Source organism: Hyposmocoma kahamanoa, unplaced genomic scaffold (genome assembly GCF_003589595.1).
Source record: "Hyposmocoma kahamanoa isolate Upper Pololo Valley unplaced genomic scaffold, ASM358959v1 79, whole genome shotgun sequence".
NCBI lineage: Eukaryota > Metazoa > Arthropoda > Insecta > Lepidoptera > Cosmopterigidae > Hyposmocoma > Hyposmocoma kahamanoa.
The window spans coordinates 24645-51580 of record NW_020653993.1 but is presented as its reverse complement, the minus strand read 5'-3'; the positions used below and the strand labels follow the sequence as shown (position 1 = coordinate 51580).

The following is a 26936-nucleotide window of genomic DNA, read 5'->3' as shown; positions in this document are numbered from 1 at the left end:
AATTTATGTGCGAAATGTCGAAATTTACCATGAACGAAAACATTTGAAGTTTTCTCCGTATTGGGCCAATGTGGCGGACTAAGGCCTAAAACCCTCGCCTGAGAGGAGACCCGTGCCCACCAGTGGGTCCTATAAATGGATTGATGATGATGATTATGAGACCTGGAAAGTAAACTTGTAGACTTGTCCACAGACCGCAATGCTTAAACAACCTTTTACCTCTTACCAACCAGCTCTTACAGACCGTACGGTCTGTAGCTCAATTGGTAACAGACGCATGTTCGAATCCAGTCAGATCGAAGAAATTTTTTTTTGTGGTGTTTGATCTTTGTATCAATAATAGTAACAAACTTGTGGATTATTTTTACAAAAAATATTTATGGATGGTACTACGGCAAAAATGTCGTTAAAAAATCAAAACAAAGATCATATAGAAAAATTCCTAAGATCCGCTGGTTCGTTCCGTAGCTGAGGTGGCATAGCGTCTGGCACGGTTTGCTAGAAGACGTTGGTTTGATTCCAGCCGGATCGAAAGACGAATACGAATACATTAAAGTTGGTTTTTGCATAAACAATGGCGTAAATATTAACCACAATAACATTGTTTCCAGTGACAGAACGGATCTGATTATCCGCGACATTACTCATGAAGACAGCGGCACGTATACCTGCGATATTCTGCAGACTACAACTACACAGGTCACGCATATCGTCTTCGTCCACGAACCTGCAAAGATTAACAGTGAGTGTCTTCAGAGTCATTCGTAGCTTGAATTGCATTCTTAGGTTTTTCTCGCCTGCGGTTTTGGGTCCCACAAAATAAGACGCCTTTTCCGCACGAAACTGAATAGATACTATCTAGGCAAGTGTGTTCCACCTAAATTATAGCGAAATTTAACATCAGGGCTGTTTGGGGTCAAATGCTTGCTAGTAATAAACAAAATATATTCTATAATGAAGTAGCAGTAGAGGTCCTTGTGAAGGACTTCGTCCAAGGAAGAACTACCACCATACCTACTTGTGCCACTAAGAAGTAATGTGCTGAGGAAACTACATAGGATTTATCAACTTCATGTCACCTGATGACGGGAGCAGACTTTGCGATTTAAAGTTTTGAGTGGCTCTACAACTGTTACTGGTTCGTACCGTCATTTGCCATCATAACAAAAAGTCCCTCAAAATTGGTTTCGGATATCGGTTCTTATTTCCGGTTGAACCAGATGTGTCATGAGTTAGTGTTAATGTTAGAATACTAAGAAATATGTGTTTGCCTGTGTAAATTTAGAATTATCCAAGGTCTTTTGGGCAAAGTCCAACAAAATTTGAAGATATTATCATTACTTCTCATTATAAATTTAAAGCAAACTGCACAGTTAGTTCAATCATATCATACTTTCAGGGTTAACCGCATCGAAGACAGACATCGTCGAAGGTGACGAAGTGTTGCTGACGTGTAATGCTACCGGCGTACCACCGCCGACCATTTATTGGTCACGGTCAACCGATGGTGGAAACACGGTAAGAATTGTGACTGGTAAATACAATCCAAATCCAGTTTCACTTTTATTGAGACATGATGTGGAATGGTCTACCTCCTGAAGTATTTCCTTATAACTCAGGGTCATCAAAGAGCATGTCAAAAGCTGGCAACGCATAGGTAGCTCATCTGATGCTGCAGATGTCCATGGGCGGCGATGACCACCTGCCATCGAGTGCCTCGTCTGTTTGTTTGCCTCTACTTGACTTTACATTAAAAAAAAATTAACAAATACTCTCTAGTTCACTACTGGATCAAAATTGAGCTGCGAGCCGTGATTTTGAGTTAGATGAGAATATCATAAAAGTAACCAAAATAGTATCTGTTGCCACGTTCAAATAATTTAAAAAAAAATTTAAAACTACTGCGGCAATCAGTAATATGAACTAAACAAGTGGACTCTTTTGAAATTTTGCTCGACTAGTTTTGAACCAATCTGAACTTGAACATGAGCTTCCGCGGCGGTGACTCGACGAAAACTGCTCGCCAAAGCCCTGACAGCTCAGTCACTCCGTACGGGTACAGGCGCAGACGGCATGGAACTATCGTCGTTTGCTTCACTCTTATTGAGGTCATATGTAAGATTGCACTATTCAAACTCCAAATCATTTCGACTCATCCGAAGAACAGAGTCCGATGTTCGTTACTCGAACTAAGGCCTAAAGGTGTTTTGAGAATTTATATGCCTTATTTCGTTTCGGAAATATAAAATCGAACAAAGATTGATCTGACATCCACAGCGAAGAAGAACGAATGAAATAGACTTTGTCCTGAGAACAAGTAGTCTTGCACATAGAACTTTGTTCTACGGATAAGTCGATTTATTCCATAGGTGAAATTTGAAAACGTTATTTTTAAGCTACAAGCTCGTTCACTTTGCCGACTTCCCTGAGAAGAACGAGCTAGAAATCTAAGGATTCCTATATTCAAATAAACTTCTATGGAAACTGTTATGGAATCCACTTTGAATCAATCAACCATGTCGTCTTTCCATACATCTTTATCTTAACACGTTGTCTTCAATTTTGTAATATGACTTTTCAATTAAAATACTTTTAATGTAAGTTATTAATTTAGTAAAATTTATTACCCAAACCTACGGCGTGGGAGATGTAGTAACAAAGATAGAGAAAGGGATGCTTAGATGGTTCGGACATGTAGAGAGAATGAATTAAGGAAGGTTGACGAAATAGATTTATAAGGCGAGAGTGCTTGGGCAATTTGGCAAAAGCCGATCAAGCCGAACTTAGCACGACCAAAAACGAAGAAAGACAAGGGCAATGGTTCCCTTTAACAATGAGCATGTATGAAAGCATTGATGAGACGAAAGATGTATGTCGTGATTTTTGGTAACTGGAAGGCAGTGGTTGATGGTTTGAAGGATTGTTGGTAACATTATGTTTCATATGATAACACGTAGAATAATATGTAGAAGTTACAAGACTTTTATTATAAGTAATTTCTTGCGTTTCCAGACCACTGGCCTAACGGACGCGGACGGCGAGTTCTCCGCAAATGCAATCTTCATGAAAAACGTCCGGAAAGAGCAATCTGGAATTTACTATTGCCTTGTTGAGAACACTGGAGCACGCAAACCTGTATTAAAGTCAATCACTATCAACGTTGCTAGTAAGTAAAATAATATTAAAATATGAAAACCTGTGGACGGTCTTCGTCAACCGAAATCACAGTATTTTCGAAGTTATACGCAGGGTACAAGATCGTTTATCGCTTGCTTCAAAAGAACTACACTCAAGGATATAATGACATGTTTAGAATGAAAGTGGCCCAGCATTATTATTATTATTATTATTATTTAATTTTAGGAAGACCAACGGCTATCTTACATAACATAAACTTAAATAAAAACGGAGAGCCAATTATAGGTCCTCACCGGTAGACACACATTAAGTTAATTAAAGATCTATAAATTATAACTATGTAACTAATAATTATATTATATAGGTAATTACATAATCGCACACACAACAATTAGCTACTCGCCAAAAACCAAACCACTAATAAGACGCTTTACCGATGCAACACTAGTGTTAAAAAGGTCAATATCAACCTGCTTGGACAATGCATTGAAACTATTACTCGCACGCATGAGATATGCATTCCGCCGAAAGTTTGAAGAGGCCAGAGGTACGCACAGAGGTGAATTAAACCTAAGGGTCTTTGCAGGGGCTCCAAGAGAAATCTTGGATACGAGTTCCGGGGAGTCAACGGCACCAGAAGCAATTTTTTTCAAAAACACTAGATCAGCAATCTGACGCCGCATCTCCAGTGGCAAAAGATGATGTTTCTTGCATATATTCATATACTGTTTTGACTCGTATCGCTCCCCAGTTCGAAAACACAAAAACTTAATAAATCTTTTTTGTACATTTTCAATTTCAATTATAAATCCAACTTATTGGGAATACACAAATAATAAGATTTAAAATTGTGACATTTTCACATTATTTATTGTCTTGGAGCATTTGCGCATTGCGTCCCATTCTTCTTCTTTTAAATGTTATGGCCCCATCGAAATAATCAATGATTTTGCCAATGTCAAGTAAAAATAACTATGTACGGTAGTTTAGTATTATTCGTATCAGTTCCGAATCTGAAAAATGACGGTCCGAAATGTCACAGGGATCATTTTATCTATAGGTGAATAAACGAGAATCGTATTTTCTCAGATCGGACTTAGTGCACAAGCGACATCCGAAATGGATTCGAATTTTCTAGATTCGTATAGTCTCTAATTCGGAACGAATAAAAATCGGATGCCGTACGCACACGTGCTTGCTCTTAAAACACTGAATGTAAGGACCTTGTCAAATAATGAAGAAACATTCAGCTTGATAACCTCAAAAATTGTTTCTGATTATTTTAATACTTAACACTTTGAAAACATAATTGAAAAAATTTGTCACTATATTTTTTTCCATCACTCATACCCTAATTTGCCACCCTTAGCGGTGGAATATTTTCTTCAAATTTGAATGAGACAACTACTGAGGTACACCCTTACTGCAGTCAGTCTTCTTTTGTCTTCTTCTGTTCTGTCAGTCCTCTTCTTGTCGAGTCAATAACAAAAACCAACAAAAGTGTTATTTTACCTTAGCCAATAAGCAGCCATCTCTATGCCCCTATCCGTTGCCTTTAGCAGGTCTTAGCGGGTGCAGCTGGTCGGACACTGCGGGCATGAGAGCAAGTGAGACATAGTTTGTGTGAGGGATAATAATTTTGAGTCGGGTTAATATATCCACATTTCACCATGTAGTCTCTACATCGACCAACTTTTGACTTGAGACGATGCAGGGATATCCATAATGACCACTGCAGCTCATGCCCGGGGGAAGATGGTTTAAAGTCGCACACATTCGCATTACCATGGATCATTAAGTAACTGAAGAGGACTGCTAATCTCTATACCACAGTTCCGTAACTCTGAAAAAAGTGAAATATCCATCTTATATCTAAATGGCGCTGATCAATAACCTAGAAGTAAAGTCTATTTCAATCCATTACGCCAAAAAAGTAAACAAACCTGTTTGGTGAAACTTCTAAAGCAATCACTCAATAAATAGAATAAGTATGTTTTGAAGATTTCAACTTCATATCTTATCACTATTTCCAGCAATATTCATTTGAATATTGCTGTAATTAATTTATATAAATTCCAGTTATTCCAACTGATTGAATTAAACAAATCAATTCATTCAATTAATTATCGATTTGTAGTTGGCAGTACAGTTGGTCATCACTAAACTGTCTATGCTCAACCATAGAAAGTTTAGTGATGACCAACTGTATTGTACATGATCTGTTTGTTTACTTTTTGAAACATTGAATTGGAATAGACTATAGATTATATTACGTAAATGGCTGTGAAATAATGACACACTAAATATGAAATACTCGTAATCAGTTTATTTTTCCTTGTAACATTATTCAAATATTGATCCTGAGCTAAAATTATTTTCTGAACTTTGACAAATATGCGTGACAGTAGATAGCGTTGTGTGTTACAAATAAATTTGTAAATTAACGCTTCCTAATATGGGTAGATGGCGCTAATTCTAAATAAAATAGTAGCCGGCACTGTCCATAAAAATCTGTGCAATTAGCGCCATCTAGTAAATTTGTTTGTTATCACTAGATATTAGAGTAGCTTTGATAAATTTCAACTTGTCAATGTAAAACCAATTAGTTACAAAAATAGATTTTTGGTATATATACATATGTTGTTGCGATTAGAAGTCTTCTTGAGTTATTGGTTCATGGCATTCCATAGCGCTGGTCGTCACAAGCGACTTTTATTATATGCGAATGTGTGCGTCCGTACACGGTGCGCGGCGAGCGTGCACACATACAAGCCGCGGTGCTACATTTGTATGGAGTTACCATACTTGTTATACTAAATAATTTGTTTTATTTTTTATTATGCTATAACGGCGCTACAGCCTTTTCTTTTCTGGAGGAACTAGGACGTGCTTATAAGAAAACTAATTTTAACTTACAGGCAAACCCAAAGTGCACGCTCACAAGGGAATTGTGAACACAGCTGTTGGAACGGAAGCCGAATTGATCTGCACTACTCATTTGAATCACGCGGAAATCATGTAAGTTCTACATTTTGATTATTGGCAGTGCATTTTTAATGCGACACCCGAGGAGAAGCGGAGAAAAACGATTACCTATCAGTAGTTCGAAATGACATTTTCCAGAAATAATGTTTGCTCGAATTTGCATAACCTCGAAAGTAATTTTGAGAGGTTTTTTTTATTTTTTATTTTTGGTTTTAATTGATTTTTCTTTTAAACCGAACTTAACCTAACCTAACTAAACCTAATCGTATCTTTGCGATAAACATCCAACATATCCTGAAAGAACAACGGTTTCGTTGTAATTCGGTTTTCGGTGTAATGAAAATTCGGACAAACGTTATGTTAGAAAAAAATTCGAGTTTGTGATAGTTTACCTAAAAAACTGTTTTGCTAGTTCAAATAAATTATTTGAACTAAAAATTTACTACTACAAATACTATTTACTACTATTTACTACAAATTTACTAAAAAATTTGTTTCAAGTATTTACTATTAAATAACGGTCTTACACAAGATATACGATACACCTAAGGATATCATATAAAGAAAACGTTAATTTGTTACACGATAGGATGTGCTTTACCCGATCGTATAAAATCAAAGTCTAAATCGAATTATTCACGAATAAAATATCTAACTTTGCACTTAATTTTTATACGGAGGTATTATATCTTTTTTTAGTACTACAGCCCCCGTAATATGGCTATGCATGTTAGTCGCGACGCGCGCGATAAAATTGGAATAAGCGCGCGCTATTGGTTGTCTCAATCAGATCTAATTTAGATAGCCAATAGCGCGCGCTTATTTCAACTTTATCGCGCGCGTCGCGACTATAGCCATGCTACGGGGGCTGATAACCTGCAAAATTTTATTTATGAACTGAAGCCCCATTGTTATTAAATTCACATTTCTAGGGTCAGCGGACTAAGTCCATTATCATTCATTTAAATTAATAACATCTATCGCCTAAAGCCTTAACATAAATTTGTAACTTTATTCTAGAGGCGTCTTTTTCAAATTTATCTTTCTCTTCATATCTTCCAAAGCTATAAACAACACAAAAAATATATAATTATATATTAACAAATGTAGCACTTTTTTTACTTATGTACTTTAGTCCGCCGACCCTAGATTTATCTCAAAATTTCAAAAAAATGGTTTAACGACACGCCGCGCTGCCCGTTGCCCATGCAGTCGCCATCGGGCGCTTGTCGATGACGGACCTGTATCAAATTGTCTCCGCCTATATTATTTTGTTTAATTCCAGTCCCGTGATCCAATGGTATAAGGATGGCAAGTCGATCGAAGAAGCGCGCGTCTCCAGCTATACCGTCAGCACCGAAGGAGCTCGCTCCATTCTCAAAATCAAGCCCGCGACAGACGCCGACTTTGGCACCTACACTTGCACGGTTAGTTGTAAATAGAATTAACACTCTTCCTCCTTCGGGCCTTCACTGTTGAAGATAGGGACTTTAAGCAACTACACCGTCAATCAATTTTGTCCACTGCACCCTGTCTTCTTTTATAAAACCAAGTGACGGAATGAACAAGTCGTGCGCCTGGTGGTAAGCGACACGCCTATCCCTAACAGTTATAGTGTCACTTAGAGCTTGGAATCGCAAAGATAGGTGATGGGCACTGGCACTGCGCCCGTCACCCTGAGACATAAGATGAAAAGTCCTTTGTGCCTATAACTTCCCCAGCACCCTTACCCTTCTAAACCGGAACGTAGAAACACATTACTATTTGGCAGTAGAAATAGGAGCTCTTCTACTGTTATGATTATAATGAAGCGTTGCAAAATGATAGCAAAGAACCATCGAGTATATAACCAGACATAGAGACGAAATGTCATTTAATTTGTTTGAAAACCGACCTCAAAAGTACGTGGATTACGTCTATTTGCTAAGTTTTATTGAAATATCCCCTAGTTCGCTACTATACAGGTCTTGACACTGGAGATAATAAAAATCGGTTCTCACTACTCCAAGTACATTGAGAGAAAAACGCTTTGAATTGGAGAAATAGCAAAATAAACCATTAAAATAGTTGCCCCTAAATTAAAGTTAGGCGCTATTTATAAAAATGAATCGTAATGCCTAAACAGCCACCCTTAGAGGTGGATGATTTTCTTTAAAATGAAATGGGACCACTATGGAAGTACCCGCTTTCCAACAAAAAAAGAATCATGAAAATCGGTTCACAAATACCGGAGTTATCGCGTAACATACATACAAAAAAAAGAACATACAGTCGAATTGAGAACCTCCTCCTGTTTTGAAGTCGGTTAACTATTCTGCCATATCATTACTGTGACAACTGTGCTCCGATTGGCCAGCCCGAATTCGAAACAATTGACGGGTGTCGTCAATTGTTACACTTCAAATCGACCAGTTAACTTGAGCTTTGCTATAATGGACGAAAATTGCAAAATTACATATTTAATTACCGATGAAATTGGTTTTGTAATTAGATGTTTTCCTGTTTTCCCCACACCACCGAATGGAACAGCACGCCATTGTCAGAGATATTAGGGGTTAAAGTATGAAATTGCCGTTTTATTGCAATAGGTTCTTTGAATTTTCATAGAATCTTCATAGTTTGAGGTTTTCGAATGAAACTTTTTTCAAATGGTTTCTGTGATTTTTTTTTTTTTTTTTTTAATTTGAAACATTTGAATATCGACTTTCAATTGTTTTTGTTATTCAATTTAGACAAGAAAGATGGATACTGCGAAAATTCGAGTGATTTTTGAATACGAGTTCCGACGCGGAACTAACGCGGCAGAAACAGCCCGCAATATCAATGCTGCGTTTGGAGAGGGGTCTACTAATGAACGCACCGTGCGATTTTGGTTTAAACGCTTTCGTGATGGAAATTTCGACTTAAAGAACGAGCCACGAGGAAGACCGCCCACACAGGTGAATAACGATGAATTAAGAGAGATAGTGGAAGCCGATCCTAGTCAAACTACCCAGGAATTAGCGGCATGGTTTAACGTTACCTTACCCACAATATTGACTCACTTGCGTCAAATCAATAAAATAAAAAAATACGAAAAATGGGTGCCTCATGATTTGACTGATCTGCAGAAAGAAACGCGTGTTGAAACTTGTGTTGCCTTGTTGAACCGGTACAGAAATGAAGGAATATTGGATCGAATTGTAACATGTGATGAAAAGTGGATTCTTTATGATAACCGGAAAAGAAAAATGCAATGGCTGACCCCAGGTCAAATGCCACAACAGTGTCCTAAAGCAAAACTTACCAATAAAAAGGTAATGGTAACTGTTTGGTGGTCTCAGCATGGTGTTATTCACTATAGTTTTCTCCGATCTGGTCAAGCAATAACGGCAGATGTCTATTGTGCCGAACTCCGAACCATGTTGACAAAACTAGCAGTAAAACAGCCCCGACTCATGAATCGATCTTCACCATTATTGCTCCACGACAACGCGAGACCTCACACAGCACGAGAAACCATTTTGACCCTTCAGGAACTGCAGTTAGAAACCATTCGTCATCCTCCGTATTCACCAGACCTTGCTCCAACGGACTACCATTTTTTTTCGTGATTTGGACAATTATCTACGTGACAAGAAGTTTTCTTCCCAGGAGGCAGTACAAAATGCTTTCACACAGTTTGTGCAGTCTAGATCGTCGGAGTTCTATCGCAAAGGCATTAATAACCTTCCCATTAGATGGCAGCAATGTATAGATAATAATGGCAACTATTTTGATTAAATAAATTTGTTAAAAATTTAAAAAATAAACAATTTAGATTTTCAGTACAAATCGGCAATTTCATACTTTAACCCCTATTATTATCTTTATTACAATAAATACAGAATATTTTCGGAATATACGGAGACGTACACACAGGTCAGTTGTTGGCGCTATCTTTATTTCAGTGCAAACGAGAGTTGATATTTATAAGTGATGTGTCACTGATAAGTTACCAGAAATGTATGGCCCTTATTTCGTCTCTGTTTCTGGTTATATACCCGATGCAAAGAACAGAAAGAAAAATAAAGCTTTTAAAAATGTAAAAACTACATCGAAATTTAAGCTGGTACCCAATATATATTTTTCTTTATTGTCAATATTCCAGGCAAGCAACCGCCATGGATCTCACAGCAGACAAATCGAGCTGGTGCAACACCCTGTCATCGAAGATTTCAACGTGGACGGACCCAAAATCACGTGGACAGTCCATTCGCATCAGCAGCTTGAGGATATGGAATTACAATTTAGAAACGTGAATGAGGTATACATACATGTAGTAATATACTATAGTTTACTGCAAGGAGCTTTTTTTCAAGACTGTAATTATGTTCCTCACATATTAAACAAAAAATTTCTCTTTAGGAAGTGACATCACTATATATAGTCAATCGAAAATAATTCGCTTAGCCTTTACACGACGACGGCCGTATTTTATATGCTCTGAACAGATTTTAGCAATGACATAGTTCTTCTGGGTACGTCCAATGAACACTACGTTAACTTAATTATATATAACTATTTATTTTGTTTTTATTTCTTTTTTCACAGCATTACTTTTTGTTTTTTTTTGTCATAAAATTCGGGAAGCATAATGTTAGTAAATAAATATGGTTGTTTACAAAAATTCGTCGGCATCATAATGACTATATCTTCATTATAAACAACGTTGTCGTAGTGTTCATTGGCGGTATTGTTCAAGTTTTCGTACTTTTTAGGTTCTATATTCATCGAAACTGTTATTATAATGTTATACATCGTTTCTTTTTTTGAACTACACAGAAGGATATTTTAGGCCATTTTGTCAGGCGCCGTTTCGTTCACTCATTGTAAAGCAAAACAATTTAATAAATACTATGGAACGAAATTCTCATAGATTTTAACTATTTTCATATAATTAATACGTTTCTTAAATGAAAACTTTCAATTTTTACACATTTAATCTGCTTTAAAAACTTGCAGCATAAAATATTTAAAGAAACAGAGGCTATGTTTTTTATAAAGCAATAACATAATTATTATCGTGTCATTTGACTAAATTATAAATATAAACATTGGTCATCAATTCTCACGAAATTTTCCTTTATTGAAATTTGTTGTAACTATTGACAAACTGCTTATCAGCAGCCATTATAGCAATTTTTTTGGGCTTTTTAATGTCCAAATACGATATAACGTCAACAAAATTATATAACTCGGTAACAGAAGTCGGAAAGTGCCTGATTATGACGGAAACAAAAACTCCCATTACGATATTGTTTTTTCTTATTATTTACAGACAACCGGAAATTGGGAGCTCAAGAGCGTACCAATCCCAGAGTCGCAGAACGGACCCAAATATGGTGTTATTTATGAAATAAAAGATGCAGATCTAAAAGACGGCCAATATGAGGTGCTGGTTAAAGTTAAGAACAGCAATGGCTGGAGCAAGCAGAGAGACCCTGTTTTCATAAACATAGGTAAGTTGGATAATTTTGAACTTTAAGGTAACGCATGAAGTTAATAATAATAAATAATAATAATAAATAAGGACTAGTAGCTGTAAAGGTACTAACTGGGTGATAAATCTTTCATAAATTTCGCATAGATGGCGCTACGACTAAAAAGTCGTTGAAAAACCAAATACAAAGACACGACGCAAGCACATAGAAAAATTCGTTGGGTCCGTTGTTTCGTTCCGTAGCTTAGTTGGTATAGCGTCTGGCACGGTATGCAAGAAGACGTCACTTCGAATCCGACCGGATCGAAGGAATTTTTTCTGAGTGTTCGATCTTTGTAATAATAATTACAACAAACTAGTCGAGTAATTTCACAAAAAATAATTGAATATCAATTCAATAAAAATTTAAAATAATAAAATTGTTTACTTATCGCAACACGTCAATAAATAAATAAATAAGCTACTTTACATAGAGTTCACTAACAGTGGTGGGAGATAAAAAGGTTACAATTTCTCAGATCTTGCGACATTCTGCTACAGCATGCTATGTTCAAACAGAGAAGAACTAACACACATATCACTTAGTATAAAATATGAATAATTATATAGATATTAATATTACATACACATCACTATCTATGGTTTGCTTAGACAATTTTTTTTATTGTGGAATTTGCACAATGAGAAAATACGACAGACTCGCACAGGCAGGGAAGATCATTCCACACTTTGGAAGCGGCGTATTTAAAACAATCCGAAGTCCCAAACAAAGTATAGACAGGTACCTTATAAATAGTTCCATAGTAGGCAAATAGAAAATGGATAAAAGTTCCATAAAATTGGGTAATCAAAGCTCAAAGTAGATTCCGAAGATACTGGTGGCTAACCAGCTTGAGCTGTGGCCGCTGGATGAGCGGTAGGATCTATTTTTAAAATGATCTTTTCTATATTGGTCTGGTCTCGGTGTTCTAGGTATATATTGAGAAATCCCTAGTTTAAGTTTTGGTATACTGGAATATTATTCTGCTCGTAAAAATAAACAGTATATCATTTGATCGGGGGTAACGTTCATAACATTGAGCGATAGATGCCGCGGAGTTCCTCAGGATTCCGTACTGTCTGCAGCTCTCTTTCTGCTGCATATCAATGATATGTTAATTTCATTATATCAAGCAATTAATGTGAAATAAATAATACTTGACCAAACCAATAGACAAAGTTGAGTATGAAGCTTTATTCGCATCATGCTGTCGTCCGGTTTGTGGCCTTAGAGCTTATTAAGGGTCCCCCATTTCTGCAGAGTACCCAGCATATTCTTAGATGCTGCTGTCGAAATCGTTCATATCGATGTTGTGAAGGGTAAGGGGAAGCAGCAACGAGATCCAGGAGATGATAGTGAATTTGACAAATGCAGCTATTTCCAGAAGTTTACTCAGACACTTTTAAGTGTGTAGCGGTGAGCCTCCTGCACATGTAGGTTCATTCTGTTTGCCATAATCATTCCTAACATAAACGTACACAATGATTACTTTACTAACAATTAGTTATATATATTTATAATAATATAGGTTAGGTGTGTCATGTCGTTAACTAGTACGGACTTTTATTGTATTTACTTTTATTTTTTTTGCATGATTTTGATTTTGCTTTTTTTATTTTTAGATCGCCGACCGCAGCTGATGAAATCTTCAGATGGTAAGAACCTTTTGTTTTTTTTTTCATTTAATTTGCATTTTTGACACTAAATTATAACATATTTTTGGCACTCAGAAATTTTATATCAAATACGCTCAATCATACTGTTCTAAAGTACAATTATTAGTCTCTAACATTGTCTAAAAAACTATATCCAGCGGCTTGATGATACAATAAAACCGGCTCTTTGCACTTGTAAGCGATCAATATATATACAAGAGATTTAGAAAAGTAGATCTTTGCCAAGAAAGACTCAAGCATACGAGAAAATACTGCTATCTCCTACATTTATCTTATCTCCTAGTTTATTCAGTTTTTTTTTAAGAACGGACTCTGTATAGTAGAAAATCTTGGCAAATTTCTTCCCAAGTCACCGTTTAGGTTGTAGTGAATGAGACTATATTATAATGTATAACATTGTTTACAGTTCTCAGAGGTTCTCTTCTTGGCAGCAGCGCAGCCCTTCCGCCATCATCGGCCATGCTTTCAACAATCCTGATGTACCTTCTCGTGCGGATGTTCTGAGCTATTCAACTGCATTATTTATTGTTAGCATAAACGACACTTAAATTTCTACCTTAACGTCCAGTAATTAGGGCCAATCTTAAAGACTTTTCTGATAAATTTGGCTTATATTTTAAATCCAGATACCTAAAACCACACTCCACTGGATAAAGTCCTCTCAAAGCCCTATTAATAATGGTTCCACAGGTATAATGCAAGATGTGGTCTGTTCAAAGATGGTCTTGCTTTGTTTGGCAAGGTAGCTATGGCAGAAAAACTGCAACACAGGAAGACTTATTTGTCATCCTCTGTCCTTATTCCTTAGTTACTAGTTACAACACCCAAGAGAACACATGGGGTAGCTGGACATTATATATGTTTATATACAGCTTTACAACTTTAAATTCAAATAACGATTTGTGTTGCAGGCACATTGAAAAATGTCAAACTTGTAACTATATTCAGGGTATTAATTAAATTGCATTACACCACCGGAAGGTAATACCACCCATCTGAAAAACAATCAGCTGTTTCGTAGTAAATGCCATACTCACTCGCTTAAAATAGATATGATACGAAAAGCGTATTTTATTCCATCCGTACAATAATCGTATATTTAAAATTTTGCTTGTAAGCAGCAACGTTACAATATGGGTATATTGTCTGTCTTCACTGGTATAACCTTATTTCAGCGTTATTATTCTTCGATTTTAAAAACTAGACCACCTATATAAGGCCGAAATGCGCTCAAGAAGTAGCAATTTATCCATTTTAGTCTCAAAAACAGATTTCGAATAGGTGCGCCGAGTCAAAGTTATGTGTTATATTACCACACTGAAATAACCTTATATCCACATTGCCATTTTTCGATCACGAGATTTATTTACTGGTTTAGTCAAGCCTGGTGGTACAATTCTATATTCTTGCGACTAGAATCGATCGATTAAATTAATATTTTACCTTACAAATAAAATTATGAATACTCAATTGTTGTAACGCTGGGAAATAAGATATGTGGAATCAAACTTTTTCGGGAGGAACCAATCAACAACATTTGTAGGTGAGAGGTAAAGGACTTCAAGAAAATATTTTGGAAATTAGATGCTTTTACAAACATTGCTTTAGAATGTTAAAAATGATGCAATGGTAAAAGGTATTAAGTCCAGTCGTCATTTTTTTTTATTTAACATGCTTTGTTTGCCCTTAAGTTTGTTTCTGCCTAATCAAGAGCCTCATTCTCTTTAAAAGGCTCTGTAGTAAAAATATTTTCTATTTAGGTCTTGAGATTCCATACCTCTCACGTACATTACAAACTGGAATAAACGCTGTAAAATTGATGTAATATTTGTACACCTACGTTATTATTCCAATATTTCGGCCAGCTAAAAATGTATACAATTAAGTCAACACCATGTGTAATAAAAACGGTAGAAATTTAAATGTCGAGAATTTTAGATATTAAGTTTAAAAATTTGCTATTGAATGTAATAGAAACAGCTTGTGAACGTATTATTGTTGATGGTTAAGAAATTCGCTTTCTAGAAAAGTATATTTTGGTAAAATTGTCTTTAACAAAAGGGTTCCGTAATTAGTACATATAAATTTGTTGTACAAAATATTTATCACCCCCAGTGATTTATGTTCCACAATTTTTTTTAATAAAGGCTGGTAGACTACATTTGGAGCACCGCATTGGTGCAGAATATCGAAAATTTCGTCGAATTGCACTAACAACAAGTTTGTTGAATAACAGCAACATGTTAGGCTTCAAAAGTAACTTATGAGCCTTTAAAATATTGTACAGTTTAATTAATAAGTGACGATATATAAATAGGCGTAAAGACCAGGGGGACAGATTCTCGTGCAACAGGGAAAAGGCCACAGTTATATATCAAACGATGAAAGCCTATTGGAAATAGGGCTGCTTGTTCATTAAGAACACAAAATTATGAATGTTTAGTAGTAACACTTCTAATGGTAAAGTAAAACACCGTGATGAAGCCTACGTCGAAGAAGGTTGACAAACTCTGGAACATATGTGAAGTCTCGCACTGGATAGTGGACTAAATACGAAGAGAAATATCAAAAGAATGTATCGCAAACATTTTTTGGTATTGTCAGAATCTCAATATGACATAAGACAAGCCTGAGTGCTCAATACCCATGGTTGGAGTTAGGAAAGATAATGTGTTTTCATGGATAACAATAAGACAGATATGTCAATATTTTAACATAAAATAGAATCATTTATTTCATATTATCAATATCATGTTCTATCATCAATATCACAATGTTATAATCTAAAGTATGTACCACGACGGGATGCTTTTCTCAAATAGCAGTTTATTTGAAAAGCCAAATTCTTCAGGAAGTTTATCTATATATCTATCGAATTATAATTATTAAGACAATCGATACATAAAGAATATGCACATGTAAATGTGACTGACATGTGAAATGTGTAAATGTACAACAGAATGTGACAGATGATGTAGTGACCAGGATAGAAAAGGGAATGCTTCGATGGCTTGGCCATCTAAAGATGATGGATGTAAGAAGACTGATAGCACAAATGTATAAAGCGAATGTGGATGGAAATGTGGGGAGAGGTTATACATCGAGGTACAATCTTGATCAAAAAAGGAAAGTTCTTAGGTAAGGATAAATTAAAAGTTTTTAAAATAAACGGGCATGAATGAAGTGACTGATGCAAGAAGGGGAAGACGAATCAGGGGATCTACTCCCGTTCTACGTCCCAGATGCGTCCGAAACTGTCAAATAAGTAATACTCGAACAAATTAATTATATAAATCTTTCGCATCATGCGTCTTTAATTTGGTCGAGTATTACTTATTTGACAGCAATTATTTGGGACAAATGTCGGATGAAGAACGAAAATACATGGCCAGGTTTATTAGGATCGCAACGAGTGGAGCTTCACGAGCTCTGCCTGAAACTCAGGAAGACAATCGTGATGGTATGTTCGTGTACATTTCAAAATCTTTCAAGTCAAGTTTTATGTGAATATAGCTCCGTCGTTTTACTCCACGATTCCGCCAACGTCAGGGCTGAAAGACTGAACAGTATGATGAGACAAATTGAAGGCTATTGAAAGGTATTTGCGGTTATAATTTTTTTTTCTAAAACTTTTTACTAAAATGACATCAAGATTTTTCCAATGCACGAGAATTGGTCCCCCGAATGATTCGAAGCGGAGATACTTAAATTAAAAATGACATTTGAGTTACAGTATGCTAAACGTATTTCTTAGGCGTTCAAATATATATAAATTACCATTTTTCTTTGCTAGAATGTTAATTTTTGAGGTGTGTCAAAATGGCATATATATAATTGTAAAAAATCTCCCCAATAAGCCTTCAAAATACCTCCTTAGTCCATCTGACTACATAGATCGACCAAAATGGATATCGAAGTTGTTGTAGAACCTGTTGGACAATTAAACGTCAGACATAATCGAAAGCTTCAGGTAATAGTTATAGGCGTTTCAAAGCGTATAAAATTCAATATACAATTCATACATAAAAGGGTGTACGACGATTAGTGGTAGATTCGCTTTTGAAAGCCGAGCCGAGGCGAGAAGAGGCATTTTGTAAGCAGGGTGGACGTAAGAAGGTGTTATATCACTTATAAATGTAGGTTCCTTCAAGTTTGGATTACGCCTTTTATTTAACATCTGGCGGAGGGGACTAATCAGCCCGTCATGTTGGGGCTGCAGCTGCATGTATCGTGTCGAAGCAAAGCGTACCGAAGCTTCATATGTTTTGCTTGGTAAAAAGCTATCGCGCTAATGCGGTGGTCACATTAGTGGATTAGTAAGTTTCAACGAATTATCGTGTAAAATACAATTTCCTGACGTATAATTATGGGCGACAACGTTCTTGACTTCTACATGCGTGCTAACAATTACTTTTTTATAGTTTCAAAATTGTATAATAATTCCAACACCATTTCGTTGCTTCACTCCTATCTAAAGTCTAATTAGTCCGAGAACAACGGCCGAAATTAACAACGATAGTCCGACTACGCAGCACGATGTTAAAACCCTTTGGTGTACCGCCACCCTAGGGATAACATGTACGCAGCCCGAACATTCGCGACGATAGCCGACAATGGTTGGTTATGCCTGTACCTGTATCGTATCATTTTGCGAAATTTCGTAACTCTAGACGCAGACGTAGCCCGGGTATCACATAAAAAAAAAGAATATCGTTTATATTTTTATAATAAAAATTTAAGACACCGCAGGAGAAAGACAAAATGACTATGCACTCTAGTTATGAATTTATTGACTAAGTTAACAAAATATCATTATTGAAATTGCAGCACCTCTTTGACACACCTCGTGCAGTTCTATTATTACTTTTTTTTCAATAAATTGTAAATATACATTGTAATTATAATTTGTTTAGTATTAAATATCGCTTAGAATTATATTTGTAATGCAATTTCTACGTCTTACGTAAGTCTCTTTTGTTATTTATAATTTTGGCCCAAATAATATGTAAGTAATTATTAGTTTATAGAAATAATACTTGTGGTGAGCCGGGTATACATAGAGATTAAATTAAATTGATTACAATTATTTTGTTAAAACTTGTAAACAATAATTTTTTTAATGAGAACTCTAAAGATTCGTTTCCCTAGCTCTTAAGTTTAGGAATTATATTAAAGAAATTTCTCCAACTGTGGGCGCAGGATGACATCCCAACAGGACTAATTTGTGCCCTGGAATGAATTCCGTTACTCGTAGGGGTTTCCCTGGTTTGAGACCAGGCAGTGCGGTAGATAGCACATTATTATCATATTACTCTTAGAATAATAACGCATAGAAACCTACTCCGCACATGCTAAGTGAGGCAAATTGAAGCGCGCCCAATGGGCCTACACGAGCGGGCGGGCCTTCAGTGCTCAAGGTCAACTTGCACCGCGAACAGCTCAAGAATTTTAAAAGGTAAATGAGTGTAAAAATACGACAGACAAACATAAAATAGATACTAACATCACATTCCACAAGGAAGTAACGCGTTTCAACTTGTATTTTTGTATAAATATTCACTAAAACCGAAAATTAACCTACTACTAAAACTAGCCTACATGAATTTGATTTTTGCCTCAATTGTGACAGTTCGTTTGATATGAAACTATCATTCTATGCCATTGACTTACAAATAAATGGACGACGGGTCTAATACAAAAACCACGAAAAAAATGTCCCAAGTCAACCTATTCGAAATTTAAATTGTAATGTGATCGCAGTATCGCGCTGTCAGTAGAACAAATGAAGACTAAAGCGGAGTGTCGCGCTCTGTATACGATTTTAGCGCCTTACAAGTGCGGACACTTTTTAGCGTGGACCCGACGTCCATATAATTGTAAGTCAATGTTCTATGCGTTATTATTCTAAGATATTACTTATGTATTAAATAACATATATTTGGGCCAAAATCTATAAATCTGGAAATACGTCTTACGATATTCTTTTTTGTCAGACTAGTGTTTAATTTTTTAGTGTTACAGTACATTACAATAACCAAAGTTTAATTTAGAATCACATTTAGTTTATTTCACTTAAAATTATCGTAATTAATACTTGTCCATTCAATATGGCGGATTTGACAGACAGTGTTTCTGAAGGTTTTAATTTTAATCACTTTATTGCAAGGGTATAAACCTGCAGGAAGTACATGAAACATAATAGTAATCTCCTTTTTGATTATTTAATTAAGTTATTACTGATTACAATGTTTAAAAAGTCACGTGTTGCCATAATTACAATTAAAAGTACAGCAATTTATATTACCATTTTGTTATAGTCTTAACATTACAATGTGCCTATAATGAATAAACCAATAGTTCCATGCAAGGTGCTTATCATTTTTAATAAACATAATTATTGTAATAAGTACACTTCGCTAGACGGTAAAATATACAATCTATTTAATTGCTAAAAAAGTGTATATTATACAAAAAAATATTGAATAATTAATCATTTCTACGGTTTTAACAGTCACTACGACATTATGTATTGACATTTTTAGACACAAATTCATTTTCTCTATTAATTTGACTTTACTATTTAAATTTTTCACCGATTAACAGAGGAACATAACTGGATTTGATGTATTTTAAAGAATTGTATAATGTCGATATAATCACCACACAATGTAATCTTCCAGTTTAACCGTAAATTTAGTTATACGAGCTAGTCTTAATTTGTATTACAATGTCAAATATAAAAACCGTTCTTGAAAAAGTCCTTTTTTACTTAAGACGACGACCTTTGAAATAAAATATTTAAGCTTTATTAACTTTTTTCGTATACATAATGAAACATTTTTAGATGAAATTATTGTCATGCATTGTAAATAAACAACAATGTAAGTTAATATATAAAAACAAATCAGAAAAAATATTAATTTCGTATATTACAGTTGAATCCTTTATTTTATTATTGGTTGTCAAATTGTAATCGGTTTCGTTCATTTGAGTAATAAAGTAATCAAAATAATATAAAAATAATATACTAAAGTGTAATAGAGAGCGACCCAGCTAGAAAACAGCATTATTTTGAAATGTAGTATGAAAACAATCGGCACAACTGCACGCTAACTGTAATCGAGACTGCGTCACAATTAGTGTTGGGTCATGGAAGAATTTCCATGTCGAAAATATATTTTTACTATATTTTTCCAAATTGACAGTTGACCTCAGTCAATAGTTGAAGATATTGCCGACAACGATGGAGCCTTTATAAAAATACTTTTTTTCCCATGATTTTTTTTTCGCTGTTGTCCAATCATTTAAAATCTTGTTTTACTTTAAGTTGCTTTTTTTTAATTTGAAATTTTTGAAAATTTACCCAACAGTAAATGACAATTGCTCATGCTCATGGCTTGCAATCAGCGTGCAGTTGCAATTTTTCACATTACATTGCATTCGAAATGCAGTTTAATACACACAGCAGCAAAAAATAACTTTAATTTGACGTTACCGCCACTATCTCACTTTCTGATAACTATTGCAAGGTCAGTCTCTGTCCAATGCGCTAAAATCTATTAACATATACACACTATTCGGCCACTTATAAATACATATATGTGGCCGAATTTACTTCTTACTAATAACCAGTCGAAACAATAATTGTGACGGCATTTATTTTTCATCGTGTATTCTATGTACGTATGTAATATGTAAAACCGTGCCTTCACGCTTAGACCAGTTGAAGGTAATGTTTTGTCTTAAAGAAATAAACGATAAATGTTTTTATATTATATTTTGTTATTGGTTTTATTTTGCTTTCTCCTTTTCCGATAATTTATATAATTATAGTTTACTTTAGAGACACACGGTGTACCTAATTTTTAAATTTTATATTTTTTTCATTATTTTTTGTACCTATTAAAATTTTCAAAGATGGTGGTTGAAACACAGCCGCGTGTTAGAGACACCGTGTGTGTGGATTTAGGACGTTATGAACTTCCATATCAAAACCGTTAGGACAGAAAGAAGAAAGAAATAATTTATTCCTTGAAACATTTAACATAACATACTAATTTAAACACAAAACATGAACAGTCTATTCCATGAAGATACAATTAACGTAGTTACAAATGGTAAAAATAAGTACTATGTCATGCGCAACAGATTACAATACAATTGAATGGAAATTTATATGATAAAATAGGAAAGCTATAAAATAGGGTTTAATTAATTAATTGAGAGGTTAGGCAACAAATTACAATACAATTGAATGGAAATTAATATGATAAAATAGGAACGTATATATATTTAATTTGATAAAATTATTAAATAATAAGGTTTAATTAATTAATTGAGAAGTTTGATTACAATTAAACAGACGAATAATAATAAACTGAAACGCATATGTCCACGGCACATCAGCAGATACGATGGATATTTCTGAAGATTTAGTAGATACTCTTTGAGTAATTTTTTTAATGCAAACAACGAGGATTAGGGACACCATGTGTCTTCGAGACGCATGACGAGTTAAGATTATTACTGTTTATTACGACTAAATTATATGTAATCCAGAAAATCTGTAATTGGTCTTACCACTGACTAGCATTAAGTACATTATACTTATAATTAGGCTGTTGATTTTCTTAAATAAATTAAAAAAAGAAACAGTTAAAATACATTACTTAAAGTCAAAGTTAAATAATCATTTATTCCACAGGTAAAAATTTTACACCTGAAAACATTGACTTACAAATAAATGGACGACGGGTCTAATACAAAAACCACGAAAAAATGTCCCAAGTCAACCTATTCGAAATTTAAATTGTAATGTCATCGCAGTATCGCGCTGTCAGTAGAACAAATGAAGACTAAAGCGGAGTTTGGCGCTCTGTATACGATTTTAGCGCCTTACAAGTGCGGACACTTTTTAGCGCGGACCCGACGTCCATATAATTGTAAGTCAATGCCTGAAAACGTCATTTTTTAAGCTACTTATTAAACTACTGCTCGTTCACTACGCTGACCTCAATGAAAAGAACGAGCAAGAAACTCTAGGGATTGCTCTTCTCAAATAAACTTAAATGCTATGGAATACACTTTGAATCATAATTGTGTGGAATCTAGACTCTTGTTGTCTTTCCATATTTCTCTATCTAAAACATACTCTTCAATTTTGTAATATGACTTTTCAATTAAAATACTTTTAATGTAAGTTTTAAACTAAGGAAATGATAATTTTAATATATTCTCCGGAATCTAAATCAGTTCCCCATAAAAGAATCGTTTCATCGTCAACCCATTTATATGTGCCTAGCAGTGGGCTGGGCACGGGTCTCCTTTCAGACGAGGGTTTAGGCCATATTCCGCCACGCTGGCCCAATGCTGGTTGGGGCCTTCACACATTTTCCGAGGGTTGTGAACCTTCTTCAACGTGCAGGTTTCATCACGATGTTTTCCTTCCTAAATTCCGAGAAACTCAGAGGTGCGAGCCCGGATTCGAAACCACGACCCTCTGCTTGAGAGGCAGTAGGTCAAACCAATAGGCTACCACGGCTTCTTCACGGCAAAAGAATCGTCGTGGTACCATGAGTTTGGACTTAATTCTAAGATTAATATTATTATATTAACCTTTATATTATTATTGAATTAAACATACTATAGTAATCATAACACCCGAATGACTTTGAAGCTTGGACTTCAAAACTTTACTTTTTGTAGCATTAAATCTCCTTGTGAATGTATGTAAGCATTACCGTGTTCCTGTTTTGAAGGGTAACAAGGGCGCTTTTAAAACTGGCTTCCTCTAAGGACAGAATTTTGGTTTAAATATTCAAATGTTTATTTATAATAATAATAATTGTTTCGTTCAGAATGTCTCCAAGTTCATATTTTAGTCAAACCCTTTCGGCTGAGTTGTGAAGGGCCGCTCATGCCTGCACAAATGAGCCGTCGACTCTCTCCGTAACTATGGCTGGGAGGCTGTTGGAGCTGCCACACACGCGCTTCAGTAACTACACCACACGCTTACGCATGATGGCTTGAAAACCATACGGTCGCGTTTCCGCTAACATTCCCGACGTTCTGCAATGCCGCGGTAGTCCTTACAACATCCTGAACACGTTGTTGTACCTGTACAACAAAAGGCTTACAGCGCCCTACGAGTCCAGACTCGTAGGGCGCTGTAAGCGCTGTAAGCCTTTTGAGTATAGTTGATCCATCGACTGAAGCGCTGTAAGCCTTTGGAGTATAGTTGTCCATCGACTGCAACTGTAAAATGATTGGTAGGAAGCTTTGAAGAGGATAATTTTAACGTTAAGAACGTTAAAATTACACGTACACTTTGCAAATCTACCTTAACTTATAAAACACAATTTCTAAAAATAGATATCCATGCTAGTTTGTAAAGTAGAACTCCTGTAAAAAGAGTTCGTTCAGGAAAATACGGCCACCATACCTATTTCTGCTGCCAAGCAGTAATGTGAGTATTACGGCGTTCCGGTTTTGAAGGGTAAGGGTGCTGGTGAAATTACAGGCACATGTCAACTTATGTCTCAAGGCGACGGGCGCAATGGCGCCAGTGCCTATCAGATCTTGTAATTTAAAACTCTGAGTGACACTACAACTGTTATGAATAGGCGTGTCGCTTACCACCATCGCGCGACTTGTTAGTTCCGTCACTTAATATCGTAATAATTATTACTTTTTTTATAAAAAAAACCAACCTCAAAAATTCGTGGAATAACATCTATTTGCTAAGTTTTAATCGGTTACCGGAAAGTGCACGAAACCGGATTCATCCCCTAGTTTGCTACCCTTAGAGGTGGAATATCTTCTTCAAATTCAAATGGGACCAATACTGAGGTACCACCCTCTTTCTAACAAAATCGATTCTCAAATCACAGAAAGCAATCGCGTAACATTAAAAAAATACAGTCGTGTTGAGAATTTTCTCCTTTTTTAAAGTCAGCTAAAAAATAATTAGTACAGTATTCATTATCTCAATCAGTACAATGTCATCAAATTCTCTTTGATGTTATGATTGACAGCAGCACAGAGTATTCAAAGCTTACATTCCATAGGCTAAAATTCAAAGATAACTCAAATTCTTCAGTCACATTGACACCACAATGGGAAAGATAGACGTGTTTTATTTACTTATTTTTTTATTGTTTTTAGCATTTTTTAATTATGTTTTTTCATAGTCCATCCAAAGTCGAGAATTACATTGACTCTTCGTGTTCCGATTGCAAACTGGAATATTATAAAAAACAGTGGACGGAGTTATTATTGAAATGGGTGAGTATTGAGTATCAACCTCAGAACAATAAATACAGGGTACGTGTGCCAACAGTATGCACAGTTCTACATACTTGAGCTCAGTAGGCATTATATGTTATGGTCGAGTCAATTATCTCACGTAAACCCAAATTTAGAATGCAAAAAAGATAGTTGTACCTGTAATAAAAATCCATGGTGGTGATACACATCATCGTAATCTTATTTAATTTTAATAAATTTTCCATTTTATGTTCATCTCCTTCTTGGGGCGTCGACTCTGACGTTCATGTGAGGGCCGGTACTTAGCGACTGTGATAGCCACATCAGTGGCGTTGTACATGTCCTCGCGTGTGCAGGTGTAGAGACACGCAGGGCAGGACAAAAGATGTGCCATTGTTTGGGGAGAGATACCACACAGACATGCGCTCTCCGAGTTATAACTCCGCCCGTGCAATCACTCCTTGCTTCGGCTGACTTGGGTCCGCAGCTTATTTAAAGACTTCCAAGTTTGCCAAGGTAGATTATGCCCAGGAGGGAGGGATTTTCAGTTTATCGCAATATATTATTTATTGTAAGAAACGAAAGTAAATCTCATACCGCTGCAATACGATCATTGACTTACAAATAAATGGACGGCGGGTCTAATACAAAAACCACGAAAAAAATGTCCCAAGTCAACCTATTCGAAATTTAAATTGCAATGTCATCACAGTATCGCGCTGTCAGTAGAACAAATGAAGACTAAAGCGGAGTTTGGCGCTCTGTATAGGATTTTAGCGCCTTACAAGTGCGGACACTTTTTAGCGCGGACCCGACGTCCATATAATTGTAAGTCAATGAATACGATCGACTTTTTTGGAGAACGTTAATCGTTCGTCGTCTCATAGTCTTCCAGATATAGCCGCTAGATGGCAGCACCTTGAATGAAATTTCAATATAAAACCAAAACGTCGTAATTTGCAATAATAGGTATTGAACACTCTACGGTATGCTTACTGGGTAAAGTTTAAATTATATTGACAATCCAAAATTTTTTACATGTTTTTAAATTACAAACTGCGACCAATCATTATCAAGATGTTTAACCGACTTTAAAAAAGGGTAGATTCTCAATGTTACTGTATTTTTTTTTGTATGTATATTACGCAATTACTCCAGCACTTGTGAACCGATTTGGATGATTTTTTTTTATTGGAAAGAGGTTACCTCAGTATTGGTCCCATTGAAATTTTAACCTCGAAGGGTGAGAAACTAGGGGATGAATCCGGTTTCACACACTTTCCGTTAACCGATATCAATAAAACTTGTCAAATAGATTTTCTTGGCAAAGGGATTCCAATAAAAAGATAAGCAAACTTTTGAGCTCGACTTTCTTTAATAATATAGTTATTAATTATACAATGTTTAACATTACGAGTTCTTTCGAAAACGTTTCTAATAGTAAACGAGGCTTACGGCACTTCTATTATTCTTTCCGTCCGTAATATCAACCCTGATATATTCCAGTTCTTCTCTGCATCAACCAATGAAGAGAAGAAAAGAGACATGCTCAGCCAGTAGAATTTTACCAACGTTACTTTCAGTATGTCTTTAGTAGTACTAGAACGCCTTGAGAAAGACTCCGTCCAGGAAAGTACTGTCACCTTACCTATTTACTGCGTTGAGTTTTTGAAGAGTCTCAAGGTGACTGGCGTAGTGATAGTCCTCACTCTTATCTTTGCGATTAAAAGCTCTGAGTGACGCTGCAACGACTATGGGCAGAAGTATCGCAGTCTTGTTTGTTTGGTTCCTTGGTATCATATCTTACCAATCGTAATCGGAACGCAATAATGGTACAATGCTAGCGCTAGGCTACTGTCAGCTTCTTCTACAAGCTCAAGACCACACACCAACGAAGTTGTTTTTATAAATTTGCAGCTAAACACCTGCGTAAACCCAAAAGAAAACGTAAAGGAACTAAACTTAAGAAGCCTAGTGGAAATAGTAAATAAATACAAAGAAGACATTTGTGACACGGACATCGACAGAGCTGTGTTATGCACAGATGACCTGGAGCCGTTTTTGAGATATAAATATCCACTTTTTAGATTAAGGTTAGTTATTTGTCGTTCTTTCTAGTTAACATCTTGAATAAGGGCTGGTTTTCTTAAGGCTGGGGTAGAGCTAGGCGTTTCCACCAGAGACGTGGAACTGAACAGCTGCAAGGAGGTAAAGGAACTGGTTATGAACAGTGAGGAATGGAGGAGGCTACAGCGAGAAGAGCCTGGCTCTTGAATAGGATGGTGATGTGTAATCATTGTCCAAAATCTGGTCTTAGGCTACGGTTCCACCAGAGATGTGCGAGGTAGCTAAGCGGTGTGCGAGGAAAAAT

General features: G+C 35.8%; 2 protein-coding genes across 2 annotated transcripts in view; one reads left to right on the top strand and one right to left on the bottom strand.

Moving 5' to 3' along the window:
* Positions 1 to 18649, top strand: part of LOC113233663 (protein amalgam-like) — a 243903-nt gene extending 225254 nt beyond the window's left edge. The window contains exons 5-13 of the mRNA XM_026468836.1: positions 612 to 742; positions 1400 to 1518; positions 3013 to 3166; positions 6057 to 6156; positions 7409 to 7550; positions 10253 to 10408; positions 11423 to 11603; positions 13247 to 13279; positions 13707 to 18649. Coding sequence (XP_026324621.1) covers positions 612 to 742; positions 1400 to 1518; positions 3013 to 3166; positions 6057 to 6156; positions 7409 to 7550; positions 10253 to 10408; positions 11423 to 11603; positions 13247 to 13279; positions 13707 to 13804 — 1114 coding nt within the window. The 3' untranslated portion in view covers positions 13805 to 18649. The remainder of the gene's footprint in view (positions 1 to 611; positions 743 to 1399; positions 1519 to 3012; positions 3167 to 6056; positions 6157 to 7408; positions 7551 to 10252; positions 10409 to 11422; positions 11604 to 13246; positions 13280 to 13706) is intronic.
* The window catches only part of LOC113233508 (probable beta-hexosaminidase fdl), a 29655-nt gene continuing 19892 nt past the window's right edge, over positions 17174 to 26936 (bottom strand). Inside the window, exon 6 of the mRNA XM_026468630.1 lies at positions 17174 to 17229. Within this exon, the coding sequence (XP_026324415.1) occupies positions 17174 to 17229 (56 nt within the window). The remainder of the gene's footprint in view (positions 17230 to 26936) is intronic.